Genomic DNA, 22067 nt, shown 5'->3' with positions numbered 1-22067 from the left:
TTCCTTTCTTAAAGTTAGATTGTTCATTTTCTTTCATTCTGTTTTATTTTTTTTCCTATTGAATGACAGTATGCATTCTTTGACAGTGAAATGATAAATAGTGCTTATATGTGGTAAACTAAAAGCATGGAAAGTCTTTGAAAAATATCTTGAATTATTAAGACAGATTAAATACAGTTGCTTGAGATTATTATATCAGTTTATAATTATTATTTATGTCATAGTTCTTTGTTAATTAAAAGTTATTTTATCAGAATAACTCTTCACTGTACCTGATAATAGAAGTTAAGCCTAAAAATTGTAACCTAATTTTAAAGAAATGGATTTCGACTATATGTTTAATAAAAGGTTCCTTTAAAACCTTATATCAGTCAATGTGAAATCAGAGCTTCTAAATCTGGTGTTTAAGGACTCAAAATTTCTCCCTACTTTTTCTGCTATCCTATAGGCCAGGATAAGTCTACAAAAGCCTACAAAGACTGGGAATGATATGATAGGGTGGAGACCCACCCTCTGTCTGTAATAAGTCCTTCTCTAGTAAACATGTTTAATATGACAAGAGATGAACATAAAATGTCCAGAAATAAAAATCAACAAACTGGGAAGTACAAAAATGTATCCTTTTCAGGAATACTTTACTTCATTTACAATATTCACAACTTTATTCTTTGCTCATACTTTTGATTATGATACAGTTTGCTTAAGTTTTGTTTGTGGAGCTGAAACAATCAGTGAATGTCCTGAGCACCATGATGGGCTCCAGCTCTGTCATGAATATGCATTCATTTTTTATGTAGGTTTCTTTCCGTACATCAACACTGCAGCATTTTATATTATTTATTTGTATTTTTTTCTGAATTTCTAAAAACGGTTAGTGGTCTGTGTTCCCTAAAATATGCAAAAGAACAGCAAAAATCTGCACTTAGGGTGGGGAAATGTTCATGTGGGGAAGTCTAGATTCCTAGTTTAGAAATTGGAATACTTAAGTGCCAGTCAAAATTTCACCTGTAATTACTTAATTACCTCTGAAACTGAGTTCATTTACTTCTAATCATCCCATTTACTTACTTTGTAAATGAAAAAGTTGGATTTGGACATTCTTGATCCTTTTGTAGTTAAAATAATTTTAGTAGCTCCATTAATATCAAAGGCAAATCTTCTGAAACATACAAATAACAAATGTTATTTAAAAGTTGTGAAAATTAACAAATTTTTAAAACTAAAGTTCAAAATAGTAAGGAAAATATTCTGTGAAGTTAAGATTCAGAAGTTGGCTGATGTGTCTAATTTATTCAGTTGCAAAGTCTAAATGATTTACTCAAATTTCTTCATTTATGATAGTTTTCAGGGTAATGAAGAATAAAATCTATGTGCTTCTAGTTTTATTAGAGTTGTATTTTGGATCCATACAGTTAATCGTGATTTCTTTCTTTTTATTTTTCCTAAATTATAGGGTGGTTTCACCCGTAAATATTCACTTAGTTCAAAAACAGGAACACTTCTTCCAGAATTCCCCAGCGCTCAACACCTTGTGTACCAAGGATGCATTTCGAAGGACAAGGTATCAGTTGAAAATACTTCTGCATTGATTTTCTGATATGTTGGTTCCACATCTCAATTTGCTAGGAATCTTATGGCACTTGCAGGAAGCAGTTAGAAATCTGCATAATCAAACAGAATTGATTGATTTATAGGAGAGACAAATGTTTACTAGCATTGATTAAACACTTTCCAATTAATTATTTACCATTTCTATGATAGTAGATAATCAGAAGTGGTAAAATAAACCTTAAAAGGCTGAAGATAATTTTTTATTTAAAACTCTATATTGAAGAAGAAATACTAGATCATGTCTATCACATGCAATTTTTTCATTATTTATGTTTTCAATTAACATCATATTATTTCAATAATCGTTATGCATTTCTGTAGGGCAGAATCTGCTCCTAGCATTGAGTGGGAGATAGTTAGAAAATGCAATGACTGTACAAGATGATACCAAGACTTCTTTAAATTCTAAAATATTGTGTTCCCCTACATTTGTAATTCTTTTAAAAGTTAAAGAAAACACGTCTTCATTGGATTCAGTTTATAACTATTCCTCAATATGACTTTTCAATGCTTGTACAGTAAAGTCTAAGGCTAAATCCCCTTCTATTTCTGTACTTCTAGAATTAATTATTGAGGGCCTATTGGCTGTTTAAGAGCTGGAACCGTTGTTAAATCAGAGCGTCATAATTTCTACATGTTTCTTTCAGCTAAAGATCATTCTTTTTTTAAAAGTTTTTTTAATATTTATTTTTTTAGTTATAGTTGGACACAATATCTTTATTTTATTTATTTATTTTTATGTGGTGCTGAGGATCAAACCCAGGGTCTCACATGTGCTAGGCAAGTGCTCTACGGCTGAGCCACAACCCCAACCCTAAAGATCATTCTTTTTATTAACTTTTAAGGAAAACGTCTTTCATAGTTTATTTAGTCAATTTATATTTGGGGGGTACAAATATAGAGGGATATGAATAATGCCAAAACACATTAAAAGTGAGATTTTTGTAGAAACAGTAAATAAAAACATCACATAGATTTAAATGAAAAAACAGAACTATTGATAGATAAGTAGAGATGCAGAGTACCTGGTAGAGTTAGTAGTGATGATACACATACTCTGCCAGTTGAGAGTAAGCAAAGTATTGAAGGCGATTCTGAGGTGCTAAATTCATGTGAATTTCTTAAAGTATGTCCATTTCCTTCTCTACTGCTGTCACATTCTCAAAGTCATCACCATTTTTAAACATACACACATAGTGTGTGATATTATGACTTCATATTTCAGAAATGGACAGCAAATACTAATGTGTAGCAGCTTGTGGAGAAAACCATGGAATCTGTGGGACCTCAGTTCTTTGAGGGAATATTGTTAGTTTTTTTTTTTTGTGTGTGTGTGTGTGTGTGTGGAAAGTATTGTTTACATGCAAACATATCATGAACATATTTACTGTGTAAATATATTTGGTGAGAGAAAGAGGAAGAGGGAGAGCAAGTAACAAAGAAAAATAGAGAACTTACTCCAATAGTTGATTTTATTTTCTCTGCTACCCTCCAAAGAATTCCTTACATCTTACTTTGAAAGACTGGTACCTCAGGTACCAAGTGCTTTATGACTTCTGGTTTTTAAATTCTTCCCTAGTGAACTCTTTCATGAACACTAGAGACTGACATACCTCTTGTCCCTTGAAGACAGCTGAGCCCTTTCACCTTCTAGCCAGTAGTCAAATTCCCCAGGTAACTTGTCAATTCTTAAGAGTGTGTGGCTGAAGCTAAACATTTGAACCACCTGTGTCATTAAGGCAGATGAATGGAGACTACTCAGTGAGAAGCTGACCCCAGGGAGATGAAGTACTAGTTGTAGGACTAAAAATTTTTGATGACTTGTGTACAAAGCTATTCATTTTGACACAAATAATTAGAAATACTCCTGGAAATAAGAGCTTATTTTTAGTTAGTAGGTTTTAGTGCTCAAAGGATAAATTTTTGATGGTGGTTATAACTTCCCTTCCATATTTCATTTTGTCTTCTTATTTAAAAAATGTGTCTTGGTGTTACATATAAAAATAAAATAGCATTGCCTACCAAATAGCAAGTGTCATGTGCATTGATCATAAAATATCCTGCTAGTGGTTTCCTGTAGTTAACAACTCTCATCATCACGACCTACATCATTGTGAACTAGACCACACAGATGTGTGTGCTCTCACTTGGCAGCAGGAATAGAGACACAAATGTGAAGTGTTGAGATGGAACAGGCCCATCACCACCACTACCCTAGGTACTATTGTGATCCATTAATTTTTTGACATGTACTACTGACCACGCTATATGTACTAATTCATTTATACCTCATAACAACTCTATTATATTTTTAACAATATATCATGTCAGCTTTACAGATGAGGAAATGAAAGCACATGCATGTTAAGTAGCTTGTCTAATGTCACATAGGAAGGAGCAGTTTAGAGCTAGGATTAAAATTCAGGTAATGAAGAAATAAACTCTCATTTTTAACATTTTTGAATTTATCTTGTTGTAATCCTTTATAAGTTTTATAATATGTTTAAAGATTTCTATATTTATTGCTAGTTTTTTATTTTTCATTTTTGGCCATGCTGGGGGTGAATCTAGCTGCTGTGACACTGAGCTACATCCCCAGCCAAACTGTTCAGAACTGTTTAAACTATGCAGTCAAATATCCATAGTAATTTGGAAATAGAGACTGTTCATAATAGACACTCAATATCTGAAGCATCTTTTTTTCTGGTAAATGCATCATTTAATGTTATTGCTAATTCTAGATAATATTTAGTAAGCTCTCATTATGTGCCAGGCACAGTTCTCTGTATAGCTCCTCATACTTTGTTTGACTTTATTAACACCATATGAGTAATATAGTATTACTACTTAAAAAGCTTAGGGCTCAGAAATAGAGCAAATTGGGGCTGGGGCTGGGGCTCAGCAGTAGCGCACTTGCCAGGCATGTGTGAGGCACTGGGTTAGGATTTTCAGCACCACATATAAATACATAAATAAAATAAAGGTCTATCAACAACTTAAAAAAAAAAGAAATAGAGCAAATTGTGTAATCATATCTGGTCAGTCATATAGGGGAGCTTGGCACTCAAGTTGAACTGACTCCAGAATCAAAACTTGAAACCACTTTGCCACATTGCTTCAAGCATCCATTTAATAAAACTGTGTGAAGAGTTCATGTATTTTACTTTTTGGGGGGGTTACCAGGAATTGAATTCACGGGCACTTGACCACTGAGTCACATCCCAGCCCTATTTTTTTATTTTATTTAGAAACAGGGTCTCACTATTGCATAGCACTTTGCTGTTGCTGAGGCTAGCTTTGAACACGAGATCCTCCTGCCTCAGCCTCCCAAGCCACTGGGATTACAAGCATGTGCCACAGCACCCAGCTCATGTATTTTACTATTTAATGTTTATTTTCCTAATAAAAGTCATTTTCTTATTAGGCAGAATATTAGGATGTTACTTTGGACCACAGTTTTCTGGATAACTACTTTTTCCCCCATTGTTCTTATCTGGTACTATAGTTTCTAATTTTCTTGCCTTTCTCCCCTCACAAGGCAGAGAGTCCCTTGGAATAAAATTTTTGCCTTCAGTTTTGATCCTCAGCATTGAACATAAAGCCAAGTGCACAACATAAAGCCAAGCTTATAAAATGTGTGTAGAATAAATGAACAAATAAAGGTACTATTACAGAATGCTTTTCTTAAGTTTTTTCTTTCTTGAAATAGGTTGATACTCTCATAATGATGTACAAAACTCACTGCCAGTGTATCCTGGACAATGCAATTAATGGAAACTTTGAGGAGGTAAGGATGACAAACGAATGCTTTCTTGACTATATTATGCATATTTTCAGGCCCTGTTCTTAATGAGGTCATACTAAAGGAAAATTTTAACATATGTATTTTGCTCTACAACTAGATCCAGCACTTCTTATTACACTTTTGGCAAGGAATGCCTGATCACCTTCTTCCCCTGCTTGAAAATCCTGTTATCATTGACATATTCTGTGTTTGTGACTCAATTCTTTATAAGGTAAACTCTTTAGAGTGTTTTTAATGTGAACCATTTATTTCTTTAAAATAACATTTTAATATAAATTCTTGTAATACGTACACTATCTATAAGCAATTTAATCATGCATGTTTAATGGTTTATGTATTTTAATAGAAATTTATATCAAGAAAAACAAGTTTAATTTCTGTTTATAACCAAGAATGATTCTAAATGTGATATATTTGCCAAAATATGAAAACTTAGTTAATTTTTATTAACTCTCTAATGTATTTTCAGATTAAAATAATATAGTGACTATTTCACAATAGTGTTTTCAGGAAAAGCAGAATTTTAGGACTAATAACTAATAACTATTCTGAAAAATTCTAACTTTAATGCATTTATGTCCTATTCTGTTCTTAACCCAAATAAGAGTCCCCAGATCTGAGTTGGCATGAAAAAAACAAGCTTATTAGCAAGCTAGTTGCCATTTCCAGGTTCTTAGCTTTGCAGAAATTAAAGCAGAAGCTAGGCAGACTCTGTCCAGGTACACATTTGCAGATCCAATAAAGGTGGATTGGCCTAAGCCAGAATGTGGGAGCTCATATTTTCATTTTCTGTTTAGTTATCACTCATCACAGGAGAAGACAATGGAGAAATAAGTGCAGGATTTTCTTTGTTAGTTATAAGATGGGAAAAAGAGAGCAAGGAGTGTCTGCTTTTCTGAATTGAATAAGAATACCATTATTTAGAGGGAGAAGATTCAGTTTGTACCAACTGATCGTCTTTAATGCTTAACACTCAAAGCAGGCAACCAGAGGTGAAACAGAGGCAGTAGCTCTGAAAGAGTATCAAAAAGACCTGGGCTCATGCACATGCACACACATTTGCCACCATCAAAGCAAAACTGTTTTTTTCAGCTTTTCTAAGACATACTTTTAAAACATACCATGATCATTTGTTTTTTTGATTTTTTTTTTAGTCCTACACAAAAATCCTGAGTTTAATATCATTAAATAAACTTAGTTTCTCCTCCGCATGTTGGACCCATGGATGCACAGTGAGCACAGTAAATAGGACATTGCAAAGTGGTCTTCTGCCAGATCTTCATCCCACTTTTAGAGTGGTCAGCTTCTATTCCATAAACATTAAATGCTTACCAAGGCCAATCTATTGGTAATTAACATATGCATCCACATACAACTCACACATTCATTTTAGAGATAAATTATAACTTTCAGAAAGGAGTAATCATGTTACTATGTAGGAAGCTAAGAAGAAAAGCAATTAACAAGTAATGTGTCTTTAGCCATAGAAATACTAAGGAGAGATTTATGTTAATTCATTTCTGCTTGTTATTAAGGTTCTTACAGATGTTCTCATTCCCGCAACAATGCAAGAAATGCCTGAAAGGTACGTTCAGTAAATAAAATATAATAATTTCACTTTATACCTTTATACCTTATGTTAAAGGAAAACATATATCTAGCATTTCTGGGTCATAGCAGGATATCTGTGCTAACTTAGTGGCAGGCATCTGATCACAAGACTGTTTCAAATAGTAATAATAGCTGACTGGTAGTAAATACAACATAGGCTTTGAGACTACATAAATCATTTAATTCTTATAACAAATCTGAGCTGTTCATTGTTGAGAAGAAAAACATACATAAATGCATATTAAAGCTTCAAACTTACCATATTCTTAATGTCTGAGATTATTGTCTCACAGACATTCTTAAAGGTATATCTAGAAATATATACCTTTTTACAAATAGAACCATAGTACTCATACTACAGTGGTACAATTTAAGAACATTTCCATTTCAATAGATGGAGATCAACATTATCTTTTCGAGTGGTATCATAAATTTCCAGCATCAGAGAACACTGTACTTTAACCAATTTATTATCTTTGAATAATTGGATTTTTTTCTTTACACACAATGTGTCATCTAACTCTGAAGTACTGTATGTTCCCAAAATTCTCAAATGAAGAACCTAGGAGCAGAAAGAAGTTAATTTATCTTCCCAGAGTAAAAAGCAAAACCTCGATTTTGACTCCAAACCCTACCTACTCTTTTTCTGTATCATGTCACTGATTCTCAAAACATGTACCATCCCAAATATATTTATATTTGTTGAGATAAGATATGAAGTTTTTAGACTGATCTTTAATATCTTATAATATCTCTATAGTCAATATTAATAGTTTTCTAGATTGGGCCTAAAATTAGTCTGCTTTTGGTAATTCATTATCAAAATTATATTTGGATTATAGAAGTATGTTACTAATACTTATTAATAACAGATATTTAGTAATAACAGATATCCTGCTATTACTAAAATCAATATTAAATGCATAAAATGTTGTTATGATCCTAATGTGATGTCTCTCAATAAGCTAAGATATATACATCAAGCTTATACTTACATTTTCCCAGGGATATATTTTATAGAAAATGATTAAACTGTGAGCTAATGTTAATAGTAAAGCATTAGCCGAGTGTGGTGGCGCAAGCCTGTAATCCCAGCAGCTGAGGAGGTTGAGGCAGGAGGATGGAGAGTTCAAAGCCAGTCTCAGCAATCATGAGATGCTAAGCAACTCAGTGAGACCCTGACTCTAAATAAAATGCAAAATAAAGCTGGGGGTGTGGCTCAGTGGTCAAATGCTCGAGTTCAATCCCTGGTATCTCCCTTTATCCCCCCCCCCAAAAAAAGGCATTAATTATTAGGTATTCCCTGAATTCCAGAGTTTAACCTGGGCATTTTCCATGAATTATTTCATATAATCCTCACAATAATCCTGTGACCAGATGCTGTTCTTATTCCTATTTAACAAAGGAGGAACTTGAAAAAATTGAATATTTTGATCAAGATGATAAATGGCAAACCCAGGTTGAGGCTGTCTCACTTCAAATTCATGCTTTTATATAAAGCTAATATAAAACACCCTTAATGCTTTTTTCTTTTTTTAAAACAATGTAGCTTTAACACAGTTTTCTTTTTAGCTTACTAGCAGATATAAGAAATTTTGCTAAAAATTGGGAACAGTGGGTTGTTTCATCCTTGGAAAACTTGCCAGAAGCCCTAACTGACAAGAAAATACCCATTGTGCGAAGATTTGTATCTTCTCTGAAGCGACAAACATCGTTTTTACATCTTGCTCAGGTAGGTGGGTAAGTTTAGTGTCGAGTAACCAAATAAAAAATGAATCGTTTGATCAGAGAAGACAGAGGAACTTTCATAGACTAAAGGAAACTAAACAGATAGCATGCAAAATGCAGTATGTAATTCTAGAGTCAATATCAGAGCTAAAAAGGATGTTAATAGGAAAATGTTGAAATTTAAATTCCTGCCATAGTTAATACTATTGTGCCAATGAAATATTGATATTGGTAATGTACCATGCTTATGCCAGAGAAAAAAGCTGAATGGAGGGTATGTGAAAAGTCTGCACTATCTTTGCAACTTTTCTGTGACTTAAAATTATTTTAAAATCAAAAGTTTAAAAAAACATGCAAACAAAACATGAAATACTTATCGTGTGAATCAAGTTAAGGTTGTAAGGAATGAGAAATCTGATATTGTGAAAATCACACATGCAACACACTTTAAACTGCTACTAATTATGGTTCTTTTAGATAAGAGAAGAACAGACATAATTCTTAAATTAGGAATACCATGTATTATTAAATAAATTTTACTGCCCCAAATGATTACTTACTTTCTAAAGGTTTTTAGTCCCCTAAATTTTAAAAGACTAACTGGAGATAGTTTCAGAAAAGAAATGTAACATTTTAATATCCTTACTGTGTGACCATGGGCAAATTAAATAAATAAATAAATAAATTTTAAATTTAAAAATAAATTTTCAAATCTTTAACAGAGATGATCATAAGTCACAGCTATTGCTTTGAATTTTAAGATGAAAAAATAATTTATGCTTGATTCTTTTCCCTCAAGGAATTATTTTTGTTGAAGATAAAACTTTAGATAGATGATAAATGATATAGTGTAGTATCTTTTTACTTTTTCTGTGCAGATTGCAAGACCAGCTCTCTTTGACCAGCATGTTGTGAATTCTATGATATCTGATATTGAAAAGGTTGACTTGAATAGTATTGGATCTCAGGCCCTTCTTACCATTTCTGGTAGCGCAGACACTGAATCTGATATCTATAGTGAACGTAAGTCCATTTTCTTTATAAAGAACACGGTTTCTGAACTTTGGCCCTATTGGCATTGTGGAGAAATGTGTTGTGCGTTGTAGGATATTGTAGGAGCATTCCTGGCCTCTCTCCACTAGACACCAGTGGCAGCATCCCCTAGTTATGACAACCGAAAACATCATATTTGCCAAATGGCTCTTGGCTGCAAGGTGAAATCTAAGAAGCTCTCTTTATAGACAAGTTTTTAACTTCTAAAGAATCAAGGATCTTCAGAAAGAAGGAAATTAATTACCTTGACTTGGTTATTTCACTAGCTTTCAACTAATCTGTTCCATAAAATAAAAACACCAAGTTAAAAATGAATATTTAACGATATTAATTTTCTTATTCTCTAGTATCTGAATATATCTATACATATATACATATATAACACATAAACCTATATTTGAATGTTATTAAGGTAGACATACTTATTAAAATTAAAGTATAGAGTACTATGCATTTTTTGTTACTGTTCTTAGGCTATTGAATAAGTTCTCTTCATGCATTTCACTTAATCTATCTTTCCGTTTTATGGCATAAAATTATTAATGATTTGTAAATTCTAGGTTTTCTCTTGGGTTCAAAGTAGATGCAATGTTCTTCTTTCTTCTCTTTTCTTTTTTGACATGGCAGAAGACTCTGTCATTGTGTTCCAAGAACTGAAGGATCTCCTTAAGAAGAATGCCACCGTGGAGGCTTTTATTGAATGGTTGGATACAGTAGTAGAACAGAGAGTTATTAAGGTACTTTATTTTTAAAAAAAAAATTTTTAGTTGTCTCTGTCCCTTTATTTTATTTATTTTACACATGAGCAACTGCTCTACCACTGAGCTACAACTTCAGCACTGTTAAGATATTTTTTAATAACAGATTTGAGAAAATAATTTTTTTTTGTTAAGAATAAATGCTAAATTGGCTGTAATTTCTTGTCTGTTTTTTTTAAAGGTGGAAGACTGTATAAAAATGTTTTGGGGGAAATTCTGAAGCTCTACAATTAAGGCAGCCCAAATATCTAAATTAGGGAGATGCCAGATTTGAAAGCTCTGGGCCTGGGTTTAATACTGTTTCTCCTTTCCCAACCAAGAGCAATATTCCTTCCCTGTCAATCAAGAAAGTTACACCTGAGTAACTTCATTAGTGAAAGATAAACTCAGAAACTGGAAAGATATGGTCCTTTTTTTTAAAAAAGCAAGTTTTCATAAATGCTGAAAGAAAATATTCTTTTCAATATTACCTTTTTATAATACTAAATTTTAAAAGCTCAGTATTTTTTGTTTTCTATTTGTCTTCTTCATTTTTTTTTCTGTTAACTTTCAAGCCATCCATCATGAAGCAAGGCAATAAGAACAAATATATCCATCACCAGTTGGTGTGAGCTATTCATATCAAGAAAACCAGTTATAGTCTGGGGACGTTTTTTCATTCTGGAAGGAAAACAGATTTTCATTCAAGACCTGAGAAGTCTGTTAATCATTCACGGAAATATATAAACCCCTTTCACACTTTATATTATGTTCTTTTAAACCCTCTATCAGAAAATTAAAAGATAAAAACATTTTGTAAAGTATCTCATTTTGTTGTCTAATTCTATTGAGAAACAATGTTATTTAGAGTATACTTTTTAACCCTTAAAATGGAAGCAAAGACAGGCCAAAATTAAAATCCCTGGACAGGTCATGTTATTTGATGAAACAAAGAACATGTCGTGCCATCTGTCCATTTAGACAGTGTATCTACCTTGATCTAACATAGGATACACGGAATGATGAAATGACAGATTTTGTGGTTTCATTTTGTTTCTTTTCTTTTAGACCAGCAAACAAAATGGAAGATCATTAAAGAAGAGGGCCCAGGATTTTTTGCTGAAGTGGAGCTTTCTTGGTGCTCGAGTCATGCATAATCTCACCTTGAACAATGCATCCAGTTTTGGTATCCTATGTGCCTTATAAAAGCCTTACATGAGTTATACCATTCATCCCCAGTCACATCTGCTGTCTATTTTTAAGTCTATGACCACATCACTTCTCAAACACTGTATGAATATCAGCTAGTAAAAAATAGTAGTTATAACAATATATCTCTTTTGAACTTAAAATGATGTAGAGCTAATAAGATCTATTGTTTGAAAAATTTAAATGTCACTAAAATAAAACTGTAAATGGAAAACTAGTAATGCAAATGCATTAATATAGAAGTAAATAACACTTGGAATTTTTATTCAATAAAAGAAAGTTTATTAACTATTATAAAAAGAAAAAGAAAATGGTAGTTATGAGTTTGGTTGTAGAGTCAGACTTCATGTTGGGTTAAATCCTACACTTTCCCTCCAGCTGTGGCTTTACCTAATCCAGGCTGCTCACTGAAGAAGGTGCAGAATACTCGTTTCCTAAGAACTATGTAGATGCTTTAGTAAGATGATGTATACAAAAACAAGTTGCTAAACTCAGTAGATACTTAATGAACAGCAGCCATTATCATTAAATCACACTGGTACTTGGATAAATTGTCTTTGTTAAACCAACAAACAATAACTGACATTATTTTCAAGATAGTGCTCATTTTAATATGGCCATTTTTTTTTTTACATCTGTTTTCCTGGCATCTGTATAGTTGTATTCCAGGAATGGAAGAGCAACACTCTATTAAATTTATGAACTCCCTTTCTTGATCTCAATGACTTATAAAATAAATCAGATCAAATTAGCTTTTTCAAAAATTGGCTACTCTCTTTTTTCTAAAATTTCTGAGATTCCCATTGTATAGTTATAATGCTAAAGTTATGGACAGTAACTCTGTGTTTAGTAGTTGCTGATTTCAAGATATCGTCACATTATCAAATAGATTGCAATTAACTAAGTTTTAAAATTTAATGTCCAATGCAATTAAATCAAACCAGCAAACTTGTGCTGAAGGATGAACAAAATACACTGTGTCTATTATTTAAAATAAACTTGCTTGTATTTTAGATTTCTTAAAATATATAAGATTGAAACTTGATCTTATTATGATAAAAAGACTTGTTGGGAAATCTGTTGAATAGCTAAAAAGATATTTAAATTTTTCCAGTGCATCTTTCATGTGAAAATTGCTTTTTTTTTTTCAAAACCAAATAATATTTGTTTCAAGCTAGAAAGACATCTTTTCTTAATACTTTTCTCAGACCATTCTGGCCATTGTCTGATTATTCAGTACAAAGTAAACAGAAATAGAGCAGAGTAGAGCTCATTCTCCTCAGGTTAAACCTTATCACACTCCAGTGTGTGCCCTCTTAAAGCATAAAGCATGTCTCACTTTCATCCGTATTTTCCTTTGATGTAATTAGTGGCCAAAGAGCTGGCAGGACAGTATACACAGTGAGCTAGGCAGGCGGTACACAGAAAGATTAGAGACCCAAGTTAAGCATGTTGGTCTTTGCAGGTCATTTAAAGTCCAACAAGTATTTGTTTATTTCAGTTGCTCCTTGTAAAGTGTGGTGAGATGGTCACAAAGATAACTTCACTTTTCTTTCTCTTTCCCTCTCTCTCCTGGGTCCCTCTTTCTTCTTTCCACCTTACCATGTGCTCTCCCCTCTTCCCATTCATAAACAAGGTTCTTTCCATTTGATCCGAATGCTTCTCGATGAATACATTCTCCTGGCTATGGAGACCCAGTTTAATAATGACAAAGAGCAGGAATTACAGAATTTATTGGACAAGTATATGAAGAATTCAGGTAATATAAATAAGTAGTATGATTTTTATATTTCTTTGTTTAAACTTAAGTTGAAAAATTTGCATGTGTACAAGTTAAGTGGGTTCATAATAGTCTCAGAGTTTTTTTTCCAAACATGCCACTACTAACATCAGATACTAACATGAACAGAATGCTGTTTCTCTTCCATTTATACATAGATTAGTCAAAGTTTTTTCATTGGAAACTTTGAAGTTAACAAAATTGACATTCTTAACTTCTGAAAAGTTAAATGAAGCTGGAGAAGTGACTGTAGTTCAAAAAATAACTATAATTCCAGATAACCCATGTGGTATATTTCACATATAAGTAAGCTCTTCAGGAATTTAGAGAAAAAAGGAAACACATCTATTTGAGATGTGAAAACTTTCATTTTGAAGACTTTGGAGTGGACTGTTTGGTGTCTCTCAGAATACATGTACACTCACAAATAACCAGCTAATAAAACCCAGCACCACACTGCCAAGAACAAAGGTCTACCCAACTTATTTCCCACAGAAAACTTGGCTTATGAATTTCCAGATTAATTACTTTACCCGTGAAACATTCTCAGTGTCTTTTATTTGCTGGCGTATCAACAAGGAATATGGGAATGATTGAAGCTTCCTCACTTTAAAAAACTCTTTCCAGATGCAAGTAAAGCTGCCTTCACTGCCTCGCCAAGCTCATGCTTTCTGGCCAATCGGAATAAAGGAAGCTCTGTTTCCAGTGACACTGTGAAGAATGAAAGCCACGTGGACACAGCCTGCCTTCCTCTGCCATCCAGTCACCCTGGAGCCCTACCCCCTGCTCTTCACCCCTTCCCTGCTGGGAACACAGATAATATGCCACTCACAGGTACCCGTGGAGCAACAATGAGAACCACCTGGACTTCCACGTGTCTCAGAGGAGCTTCTTCCTTTACTTTCCTTAAAACTCCTAACCTCTAGGGATTCCAAGAATAAAAAGGGTTTCCTTAATTGGTTTGCAATATTTTATAGGATTTCAAATATTTTAGTTAAAATTTTGTGCAATTTTTTAGTGTTTTTGTATTTAAAGCAATTACCATTCACATTTTAACTAATGCTATTACTAACATGAGTATCATATTTGGGTGGTTGGTAAGTTATATTAGAAATATGAATAGTCCTCTTCTTTTAGTGGGAGGAAAAACTAGATTAGGTAACCATAAAATCCTTAAGATGCTTTAAAGATCAAAAAAGGGAACACTTATTTGTTTTGGGTCTTTGGTGAGATTTCTCTTCCATTAAAAAGTAGATTTGGTCATTCTAGGATAATTATTACAATAATTTTGCCCTTTGGTCTAGTGTCCACTTTGTGTCAAAGACTGTTCAATGGCTTGGACTAACTACTTGGAATATTTTAAATGTGTCTATTGCCTTGTGCCTTTTTTGAAACCTTTTTATGTACATTAATTCGTTGGATATGCAGAATTTTGAACCTGTAAGGGCCTTATCCTTCAGTGGTCTAATTCCCACCCATGGAAAATCAAAGGCACAGGGAGTTGTTGCCATTCATAAACCACATGGCTCATCAGATGTTTTAAATTGATGGCTTTGAAGCCATGCCATTTTGACATTAGTGCATTTTTCTTTCACCCCAAACCATTTTACATTCAGCTTGCTTTTAATTATGGAGAAATTTGAGCGTCTGACTCCCTTGCCCTTTGCAAGTGTGAGTACTAAATATCTTCATATCTATAGGAGTACAAAAGCCATTCCAGACTCTCTCTGGGAGACTCACTCTGGCTGTAACGTATACCTGCATTGTGAAGATGTGCATATATTTTTAATTTGCATTTTTGTGCTCTCCATTCTGGTTATTTTTGGAGGGTAGGAATGAACCAAGTTGGGGGGGAAAAAGTCATGCTAATATATTTACAAATATTTCTTAGAGATACAAGCCCATATACTTTAATATGCCACTAAATGAATGCTCTGGTAATTCCTTTCCAGGTCAAATGGAGCTTTCACAGGGTACTGGACATTTGATGACACCACCTATTTCTCCAGCCATGGCCAGTCGAGGAAGTGTCATTAACCAAGGGCCAATGGCAGGGAGACCCCCAAGTGTGGGCCCAGTACTCTCAGTTGCATCACATTGCTCAACATACCCAGAGACCATTTATCCTACTCTCTCTCAAAACAACCATGACTTTTATGGGGCCAACTCTAACTATCAGACTGTGTTTAGGGCACAGCCCCACCCCACACCAGGACTCTATCCTCATCGTGCTGAGCATAGTCGATGCATGGCCTGGACTGAACAGCAGCTTTCTAGAGACATTTTCAGTGGCAGCTGCGCTGGGTCTCCATATAATTCTCGGCCACCTTCCAGCTATGGACCATCCTCACATGCCCAAGATTCACATAGTATGCAGTTTTTAAATACAGGAACCTTCAATTTCCTGAACAACACAGGGGCTGCCAGCTGCCAAGGAGCAACATTGCCTTCTAATTCACCTAACGGTATGAATTTTTAAAAGAATTTTCCTGGCTTTTGAGTAGACAGTAAGTCAACATCAGCCATTGGGTTTCTGCCAAGTAGTATGTCAGCTCATGTAAGACTTCTAAAGACCACGGAGTCTTAGACATCTAGTGTGATATGTTCACAAAGATTATTCCCTATTTTTTGTGGCTTTATTGAAGTTGTACACATTTCTTTAAAATGCCACACATTATGAAAAAAGACCTTATGTCAAACTACATACATGAGACCAGCCTTAACAGGCAGGGAAAAGAATGATCTTTCCTTTGAAAGTATTTTTAATGGAGAATGTTCTTCAAAAGAACTAAAAGCAGATTTAAGACTGAGACAAAAACTGTTAGGCCAATAAAATCTTGAAGGGCACTATAAAGACCTGTGGATGCCTTCAGCCACCAAAATTAGCTTTGTGTAGTCAGACCTTATTAATTTGGATAAGTAAATTATAACAAAAGTGCAGTCTATGTCTCAAAGTTATAATGTGACAATTCCTCTTTGAAAAAAAGCACAAACCTAACATAGTAAACCATATCCATATAAGCACATCCAAGTCTATAGTAAACAGATGTAATATTTATAGTTTGATATCTTTAAGGCTCTGCCCAATTGCCTTGTGGCTTTTTCTTTCCTGGACTGTTCTTTGTAATAAGCTAATAGCACATTCTCAACACTTTCTCTTCTAGGCTACTACGGAAGCAATATAAACTACCCAGAGTCTCATAGGCTCGGGTCAATGGTGAATCAACATGTTTCTGTCATCAGCAGCATCCGCTCACTCCCTCCATACAGTGACATCCATGACCCACTTAACATTTTAGATGACAGCAGTAGAAAGCAGACTAGTTCGTTCTATGCAGATGCATCATCTCCAGCTGCGTGTCGGACTCCAGTAGTAGGTAAGTTACTTTAGTAGTTCTTGAAAATGTTTTTTAAAAAGTGGCTTTTAAATGGGGCTTACCTCAAATATGCAGCATCACTTAGTATAAACTGTTGAGGTGAACTGGGCATGTACCTTTCTGCTGCCAGTTTGTTACTTTGGATCTGAAGTTGCATCTTTGTATCTGAATATACTGTTAGTAACAATTTTCTAGGTCTCATTCCACATATCACTGCTGTGAGATCTACTGCTGGGTCTATTTTTCTTTCCAAAAGAATAGTCGGCATCTTTTATGAATGCAAAAAATCAATATAACCTGTCAAGTGCAGTTTAAAAGACAGTAAGTTTTAGGAGGACTCTGATGGTGTCTTTTTTCTTATTGTCTCTTGATTACTGTTGGACTCTTGTCTCTTTTAGGTCCCATAATAGCCATCACTACCTGAAACCACTCTGAAACTTTTTTTTAAGTTGTAAAGGGACATAATACATTTATTTATTTTATTTATTTTTATGTGATGCTGAGGATCAAACCCAGTGCCTCACACATTCTAGGCAAGTGCTCTACCACTGAGTTACAACCCCAGCCCCAGCCCCAAATTTTAAAAATGGTGTCCCATTAAGGAGTTACTAGAATTTTCTCAATTTTGTAACAAATGAAATTAAGCATTGCTATAAAATTTTTCTATTTAACTTAATTTAATTTACTATTTAAATAAAAATGTGGAAATTTGTGACTTGCCTTGTAGAACCCTAGCTGCTTCTTCCAACCCATTTGCTATTACTGAGCCCCACTTATGAAGAAATTCATCAGCTTGTACTAGATGTATCACCAGCACTTCTTAAACTTTCTGCCACATAGTAGGAATTCAATAAATCTGTGAGTGAAGAAGGAGGAAAAACTAAATCTAGGGACTAGAAGTGTAGCTCCATAGCACATGTTAGCATGTGCAAGGCTCTGGGTTCAATCCTTAATACTAAAAGCAAACATAAAACAAAAATTGAAATTTATACATATATTTTGTCTAATTAATTAGTATGTTATCACTGAAAACATATATTTTGAAACTAAATATATAAATTAGTTTCTGAAATTACTAATGAGGTATCACAGGGTAAGTATATATTCAACCAGTATCAATCAGAGTGTTAATATTTATATCAGATGGTTGAAATCATCCAGTGGAATTGATTTTAGACTAGCATAAGTAAAGGGCATTGGCACCCAAGCAGAGAAAAAGGGAAAATGAGATAAATTCCATCTCTCCTCACTCAGTGTACTTTTCTAATAATTCAGTAGGAAGCACTTCTTCCCTTCCTGTGACTGTCACAAATGCTCCCTGAGCAAAGTCTGAGAACCCATCTCCTGCTATCTGTAAATAGTCATTGCTTCTAGGTTACTCTAATGAAGCAGAAAATTCCACTTCAGGAAGTTTCCTCACCATGAGACTGAAACGTGCCACGTTGCCATTGCTACTATTAGTTGTGTTTACCTGTAGAGATAATGGACACTTTGATGGAACACAGGTTGGGAGCAGGGTAGATTCCAAGCTGAAGTTGTCAGAGCTGGCTTTCGAGTAGATTGCACAGTGGGTTTGAAAAGAGGGAGCAGTGTAAGTAAGTAAATGCTATAGGGGTAATTGGGGCCCACAATAGGCTTCCTTAATTGTATAGCCTGGTTCTTAGTTGTCATGAATGTGTCATCTCACAGTGAGAAGGCAGCGACCATAACTGAGGGAAATGCAGAGCTGGAGAGGAAGTTAGTGAGCTGTTTTTAGAATGGTCCATTTGTCAGAGTCCATTCTAGGCTTGAGGATATGGGGGTGATTAGGCCATAGTCCCTGCCTAGAGGAAGTTTAAAACATTCTAGGATGGGGAAAATAAGGCAATGGATATGTGAACACAGGACTTAAAATGATAAATTCAGGTTCCCTGAGATCCATTAAATAGGGCAACATGGCAGGTGGTAACAGAGAAGCTGCTCAGGTAGGATGATTGGGATAGGAATCCTGAGGCAGAAACATTTAAATCGAAGTAGGGTGATAAGAAAGCAATGACATGAAGATCTGATGGTTGAGTTCGAGGAAGGAGGAACAGCAATTGCAGGGTCTCTGAAACTGGAACACAATTGACAATTTCAATGGGCAGGGAGAAAGCCTGTGTGGGTTGAGCATAGTAAAGAAGGGAAAAAGGAACAAAACAAATCAAAAAGCAAGGATTTGCCTATGAAGAGTTTTATGAACCGGGGCCAACAGCTGGAATTTTCTTCCAAGAGTATGAGCAACCATTATACCATTTGAAAAGAAAGAATATGGTTTTGCTTTACATTTTAGCAAGATCGTTGCAGTTGTTCTCTGGAGGATAAGAGAATGAGGCAAAGGCAAAAGTCATGAGAACAGTTAGGAGGTAAGCTGTATCAGTCCAGGGAAGAGAAGGTAGTGGTTTGAACTGCAGCTGAGGAACTAGAGTAGGGGATAAGGGAAAATGAGATAAATTCCATCTCTCCTCACTCAGTGTACTTTTCTAATAATTCAGGAGCTAGAGTAGGGGATATATTTTGTGGTAGGACTTAAGATGATATTGAGTTTCCTTTGTGAAATATTTACAAAAAAAACCCAACAATTTCTGGGAAAGTAGCCAATTGAAAAAAAATAGAATAAAAGATGATTGCCCTGGCAAATTATATACACTTAAATTTCGAACAGGTAGGTGTACACTAAATGCAAAAATAAATACAGAAGCTGAGTTTAAAGAGAGTATCACTGGCAGAGAAAAGAAAATGTCAATTGGTTTTCAATTGGTGATTATATTTTCCTCCTTTACAGCTTCCAGCTTGCAAACCCCAATTCCTTCTTCTTCATCCCAGTGTATGTATGGAACTTCCAGTCAGTATCCAGTGCAAGAAACCTTGGACTCCCATGGAGCAAGCAGTAGAGAAATGGTGTCCTCTTTGCCACCCATCAACACTGTGTTTATGGGAACAGCAGCTGGAGGCACTTAAATTGACAATGTTGGGTGGGGGTGAAACTAAAAATCTCTACTGTGCAGATATCATTATTCACTCAGTCTACAATGAGAATAAACAAAATGAAGCAGGCAGTGACTGGACACTGTTTTTCAAGTCACTGGTATATGGATAACTCCTAAGTGATTGGATATTCTTGCATAGTTTGCCTTACACACAAATAGTTTTAAGTGTGATCTCATTAGTAATCATAGTTTCCAACGTTATTAAATGAAACCAGTGGAGAATTGAATATGCAAACATTTCAACTATGAAGATTTAATATTTTACTTTCTAATTTATTGAGAATCTTTATGCTCCTTCATTTTTGGTTTCTAAAAAGGAGAAAAGTGTATTTAATGCCTTTACAATACCTTTAATTTATTAGGATCTCAGAATCATTGTTTACTATTCCCTTATTTGACAAACAGTCAAATATATATATTCTACCTCCTAAGGAAATGTTTACGACATCAAGACTTAATTCAATTCAGCCTCGACCAAAGTCGCTTGACCTTCAATTCCTCTGCATTAGTGATGATTTCTGTTACATAGCAGTATTCCAATTATATGTAACTGAATAGAGATGATAAATTACTTACTCTTCTTTTCAAGAAGACAAGAAATAAAAGAAATAATGGATGGAAACATTTTTAAAGGCTTGATTGCTGTCAGGGCTGGTGCCATTTTTGAAGGATGTTGGAGATTTGCAGGAAGAGCTGCTTTGGATATCAAATGAAAGAGTGAAATGGGTTGATTGAGACACTATAATTTAAGAATATTTGCATATCAAATTAAAGTGCATAACAGTAAAGAAATTGTGACCTGTAGACTAAAATTCCTCAGATGTAAAAGTAATCTTTTATCAAGTTCTTTAATTACTTGATTACAAATTAAGAGTGAATAAATATTCAGGGATCATCTGGATGCAAAGGCTAATTCACAAGTGAAGGATTCATTACATATAAATAATTACAATTTGATATGACCCTCTGCCTGGCTTTTTTCTTTTTCTTTTCCATATGCTTTGGCTGAAAGATCTGTTGTAAGATTTATAGCCTACAATAGGAGACTTCCATGAACTTGACAAGACTTCTATAATTTTATTATAGGCCTCATTTATTTGTATTAAGTATTGGGTTATACTGTTGGCCTCAGGTACATCATAAAGTGATCAGTAAGCTCTAAATATCCATTATATGTCATGATGTAATTTGGTAAAACAAACTGTGGAATTGTTTTCAGCAAGCAATAAACACCTAAGGACTTGTCAAAGTGTTGCTGCTGTTTGCTTAGTAGCTTGCTCAGTAATATCTAGTTATTTAAGCAGAAAAAGATTGGAAAGGTAACAAATTATGAGAAATAGAAAACTAAATGTTCTCTTCCTTGCACTAGTAATATTGTGAGAGTACAATGGAAGGAAAAATTAAAATCTTGGAATGAAATAGTGAACAAAACAGCTTTAAGAATTTTGGCTATAAGTTTTGAGTAAGGAACCAAAATTAAATGTATAGTAATTCAATATATATTTAGCATCTAATATGTGTCAGACACTACAGAAAATTCGAAGATGAAAAAAAATCATTGTTATACCTTTAAGGGAGTAATGTAATAGGAAATAGAGCTCACTGAAGATTTTTGAGTAGAAAAGCAATGTGGGGAAGTGATGTTTAGGTAACATCTAACAACAATTGGAGGGAGGAAGTAGATTGGATAGTGGAGGAATTAGCTAGAGAAGGGCTATTTGGGAGGTGTCTCATCTAGATGTGTAGCTGATAAGCATTTAGGAGCAGAAGGTAGGAGATATGGAAGAGAGGAAGAAGCATGAGAATCATTTTGAAGAAACATTAGCATCATTTCAAAGAATATATTAAAGAATTTTTCCTAACCTTATTTGCAAAAATTTTCCCCACCCTGTTTGCAAAGTACTACAGTGGAAATATTTGACCCTGGGATGGGGAGAAACTTAGAAGACAGGTGAGCTGTGTCTCTGGGTTTCATAACAGCAAAGTGTTTGGCACTGACTTTAGAAGAGACAAACCACCAACTTGCTAAGCAAAGGAACTTGAGTTTGCATCTGTTAAATGTATAATTGTATGTTTCTCAGAGAAAACACAACTGGCTTTCATGCAGAACAGTTCTTTGTTTTGTAAGACTATTCTGCATATTGTACA

At 34.3% G+C, this 22067-nt stretch overlaps 1 protein-coding gene across 2 annotated transcripts in view; it reads left to right on the top strand.

Moving 5' to 3' along the window:
• Positions 1 to 21168, top strand: part of Rfx6 (regulatory factor X6) — a 51169-nt gene extending 30001 nt beyond the window's left edge. For both annotated transcript variants that reach the window (XM_078019338.1, XM_005336081.3), the window contains exons 7-19: positions 1454 to 1561; positions 5321 to 5398; positions 5514 to 5627; positions 6952 to 7001; positions 8600 to 8759; positions 9634 to 9778; positions 10436 to 10545; positions 11614 to 11731; positions 13391 to 13513; positions 14162 to 14368; positions 15487 to 15999; positions 16699 to 16911; positions 19715 to 21168. In XM_078019338.1, the coding sequence (XP_077875464.1) occupies positions 1454 to 1561; positions 5321 to 5398; positions 5514 to 5627; positions 6952 to 7001; positions 8600 to 8759; positions 9634 to 9778; positions 10436 to 10545; positions 11614 to 11731; positions 13391 to 13513; positions 14162 to 14368; positions 15487 to 15999; positions 16699 to 16911; positions 19715 to 19890 (2115 nt within the window). In that variant the 3' untranslated portion in view covers positions 19891 to 21168. The remainder of the gene's footprint in view (positions 1 to 1453; positions 1562 to 5320; positions 5399 to 5513; positions 5628 to 6951; positions 7002 to 8599; positions 8760 to 9633; positions 9779 to 10435; positions 10546 to 11613; positions 11732 to 13390; positions 13514 to 14161; positions 14369 to 15486; positions 16000 to 16698; positions 16912 to 19714) is intronic.
• The last annotated feature ends 899 nt before the right edge of the window (positions 21169 to 22067 follow it).

This window comes from Ictidomys tridecemlineatus, chromosome 8 (assembly GCF_052094955.1).
Source record: "Ictidomys tridecemlineatus isolate mIctTri1 chromosome 8, mIctTri1.hap1, whole genome shotgun sequence".
Taxonomy (NCBI): domain Eukaryota; kingdom Metazoa; phylum Chordata; class Mammalia; order Rodentia; family Sciuridae; genus Ictidomys; species Ictidomys tridecemlineatus.
This window is presented reverse-complemented; position numbering and strand designations above follow the sequence as displayed.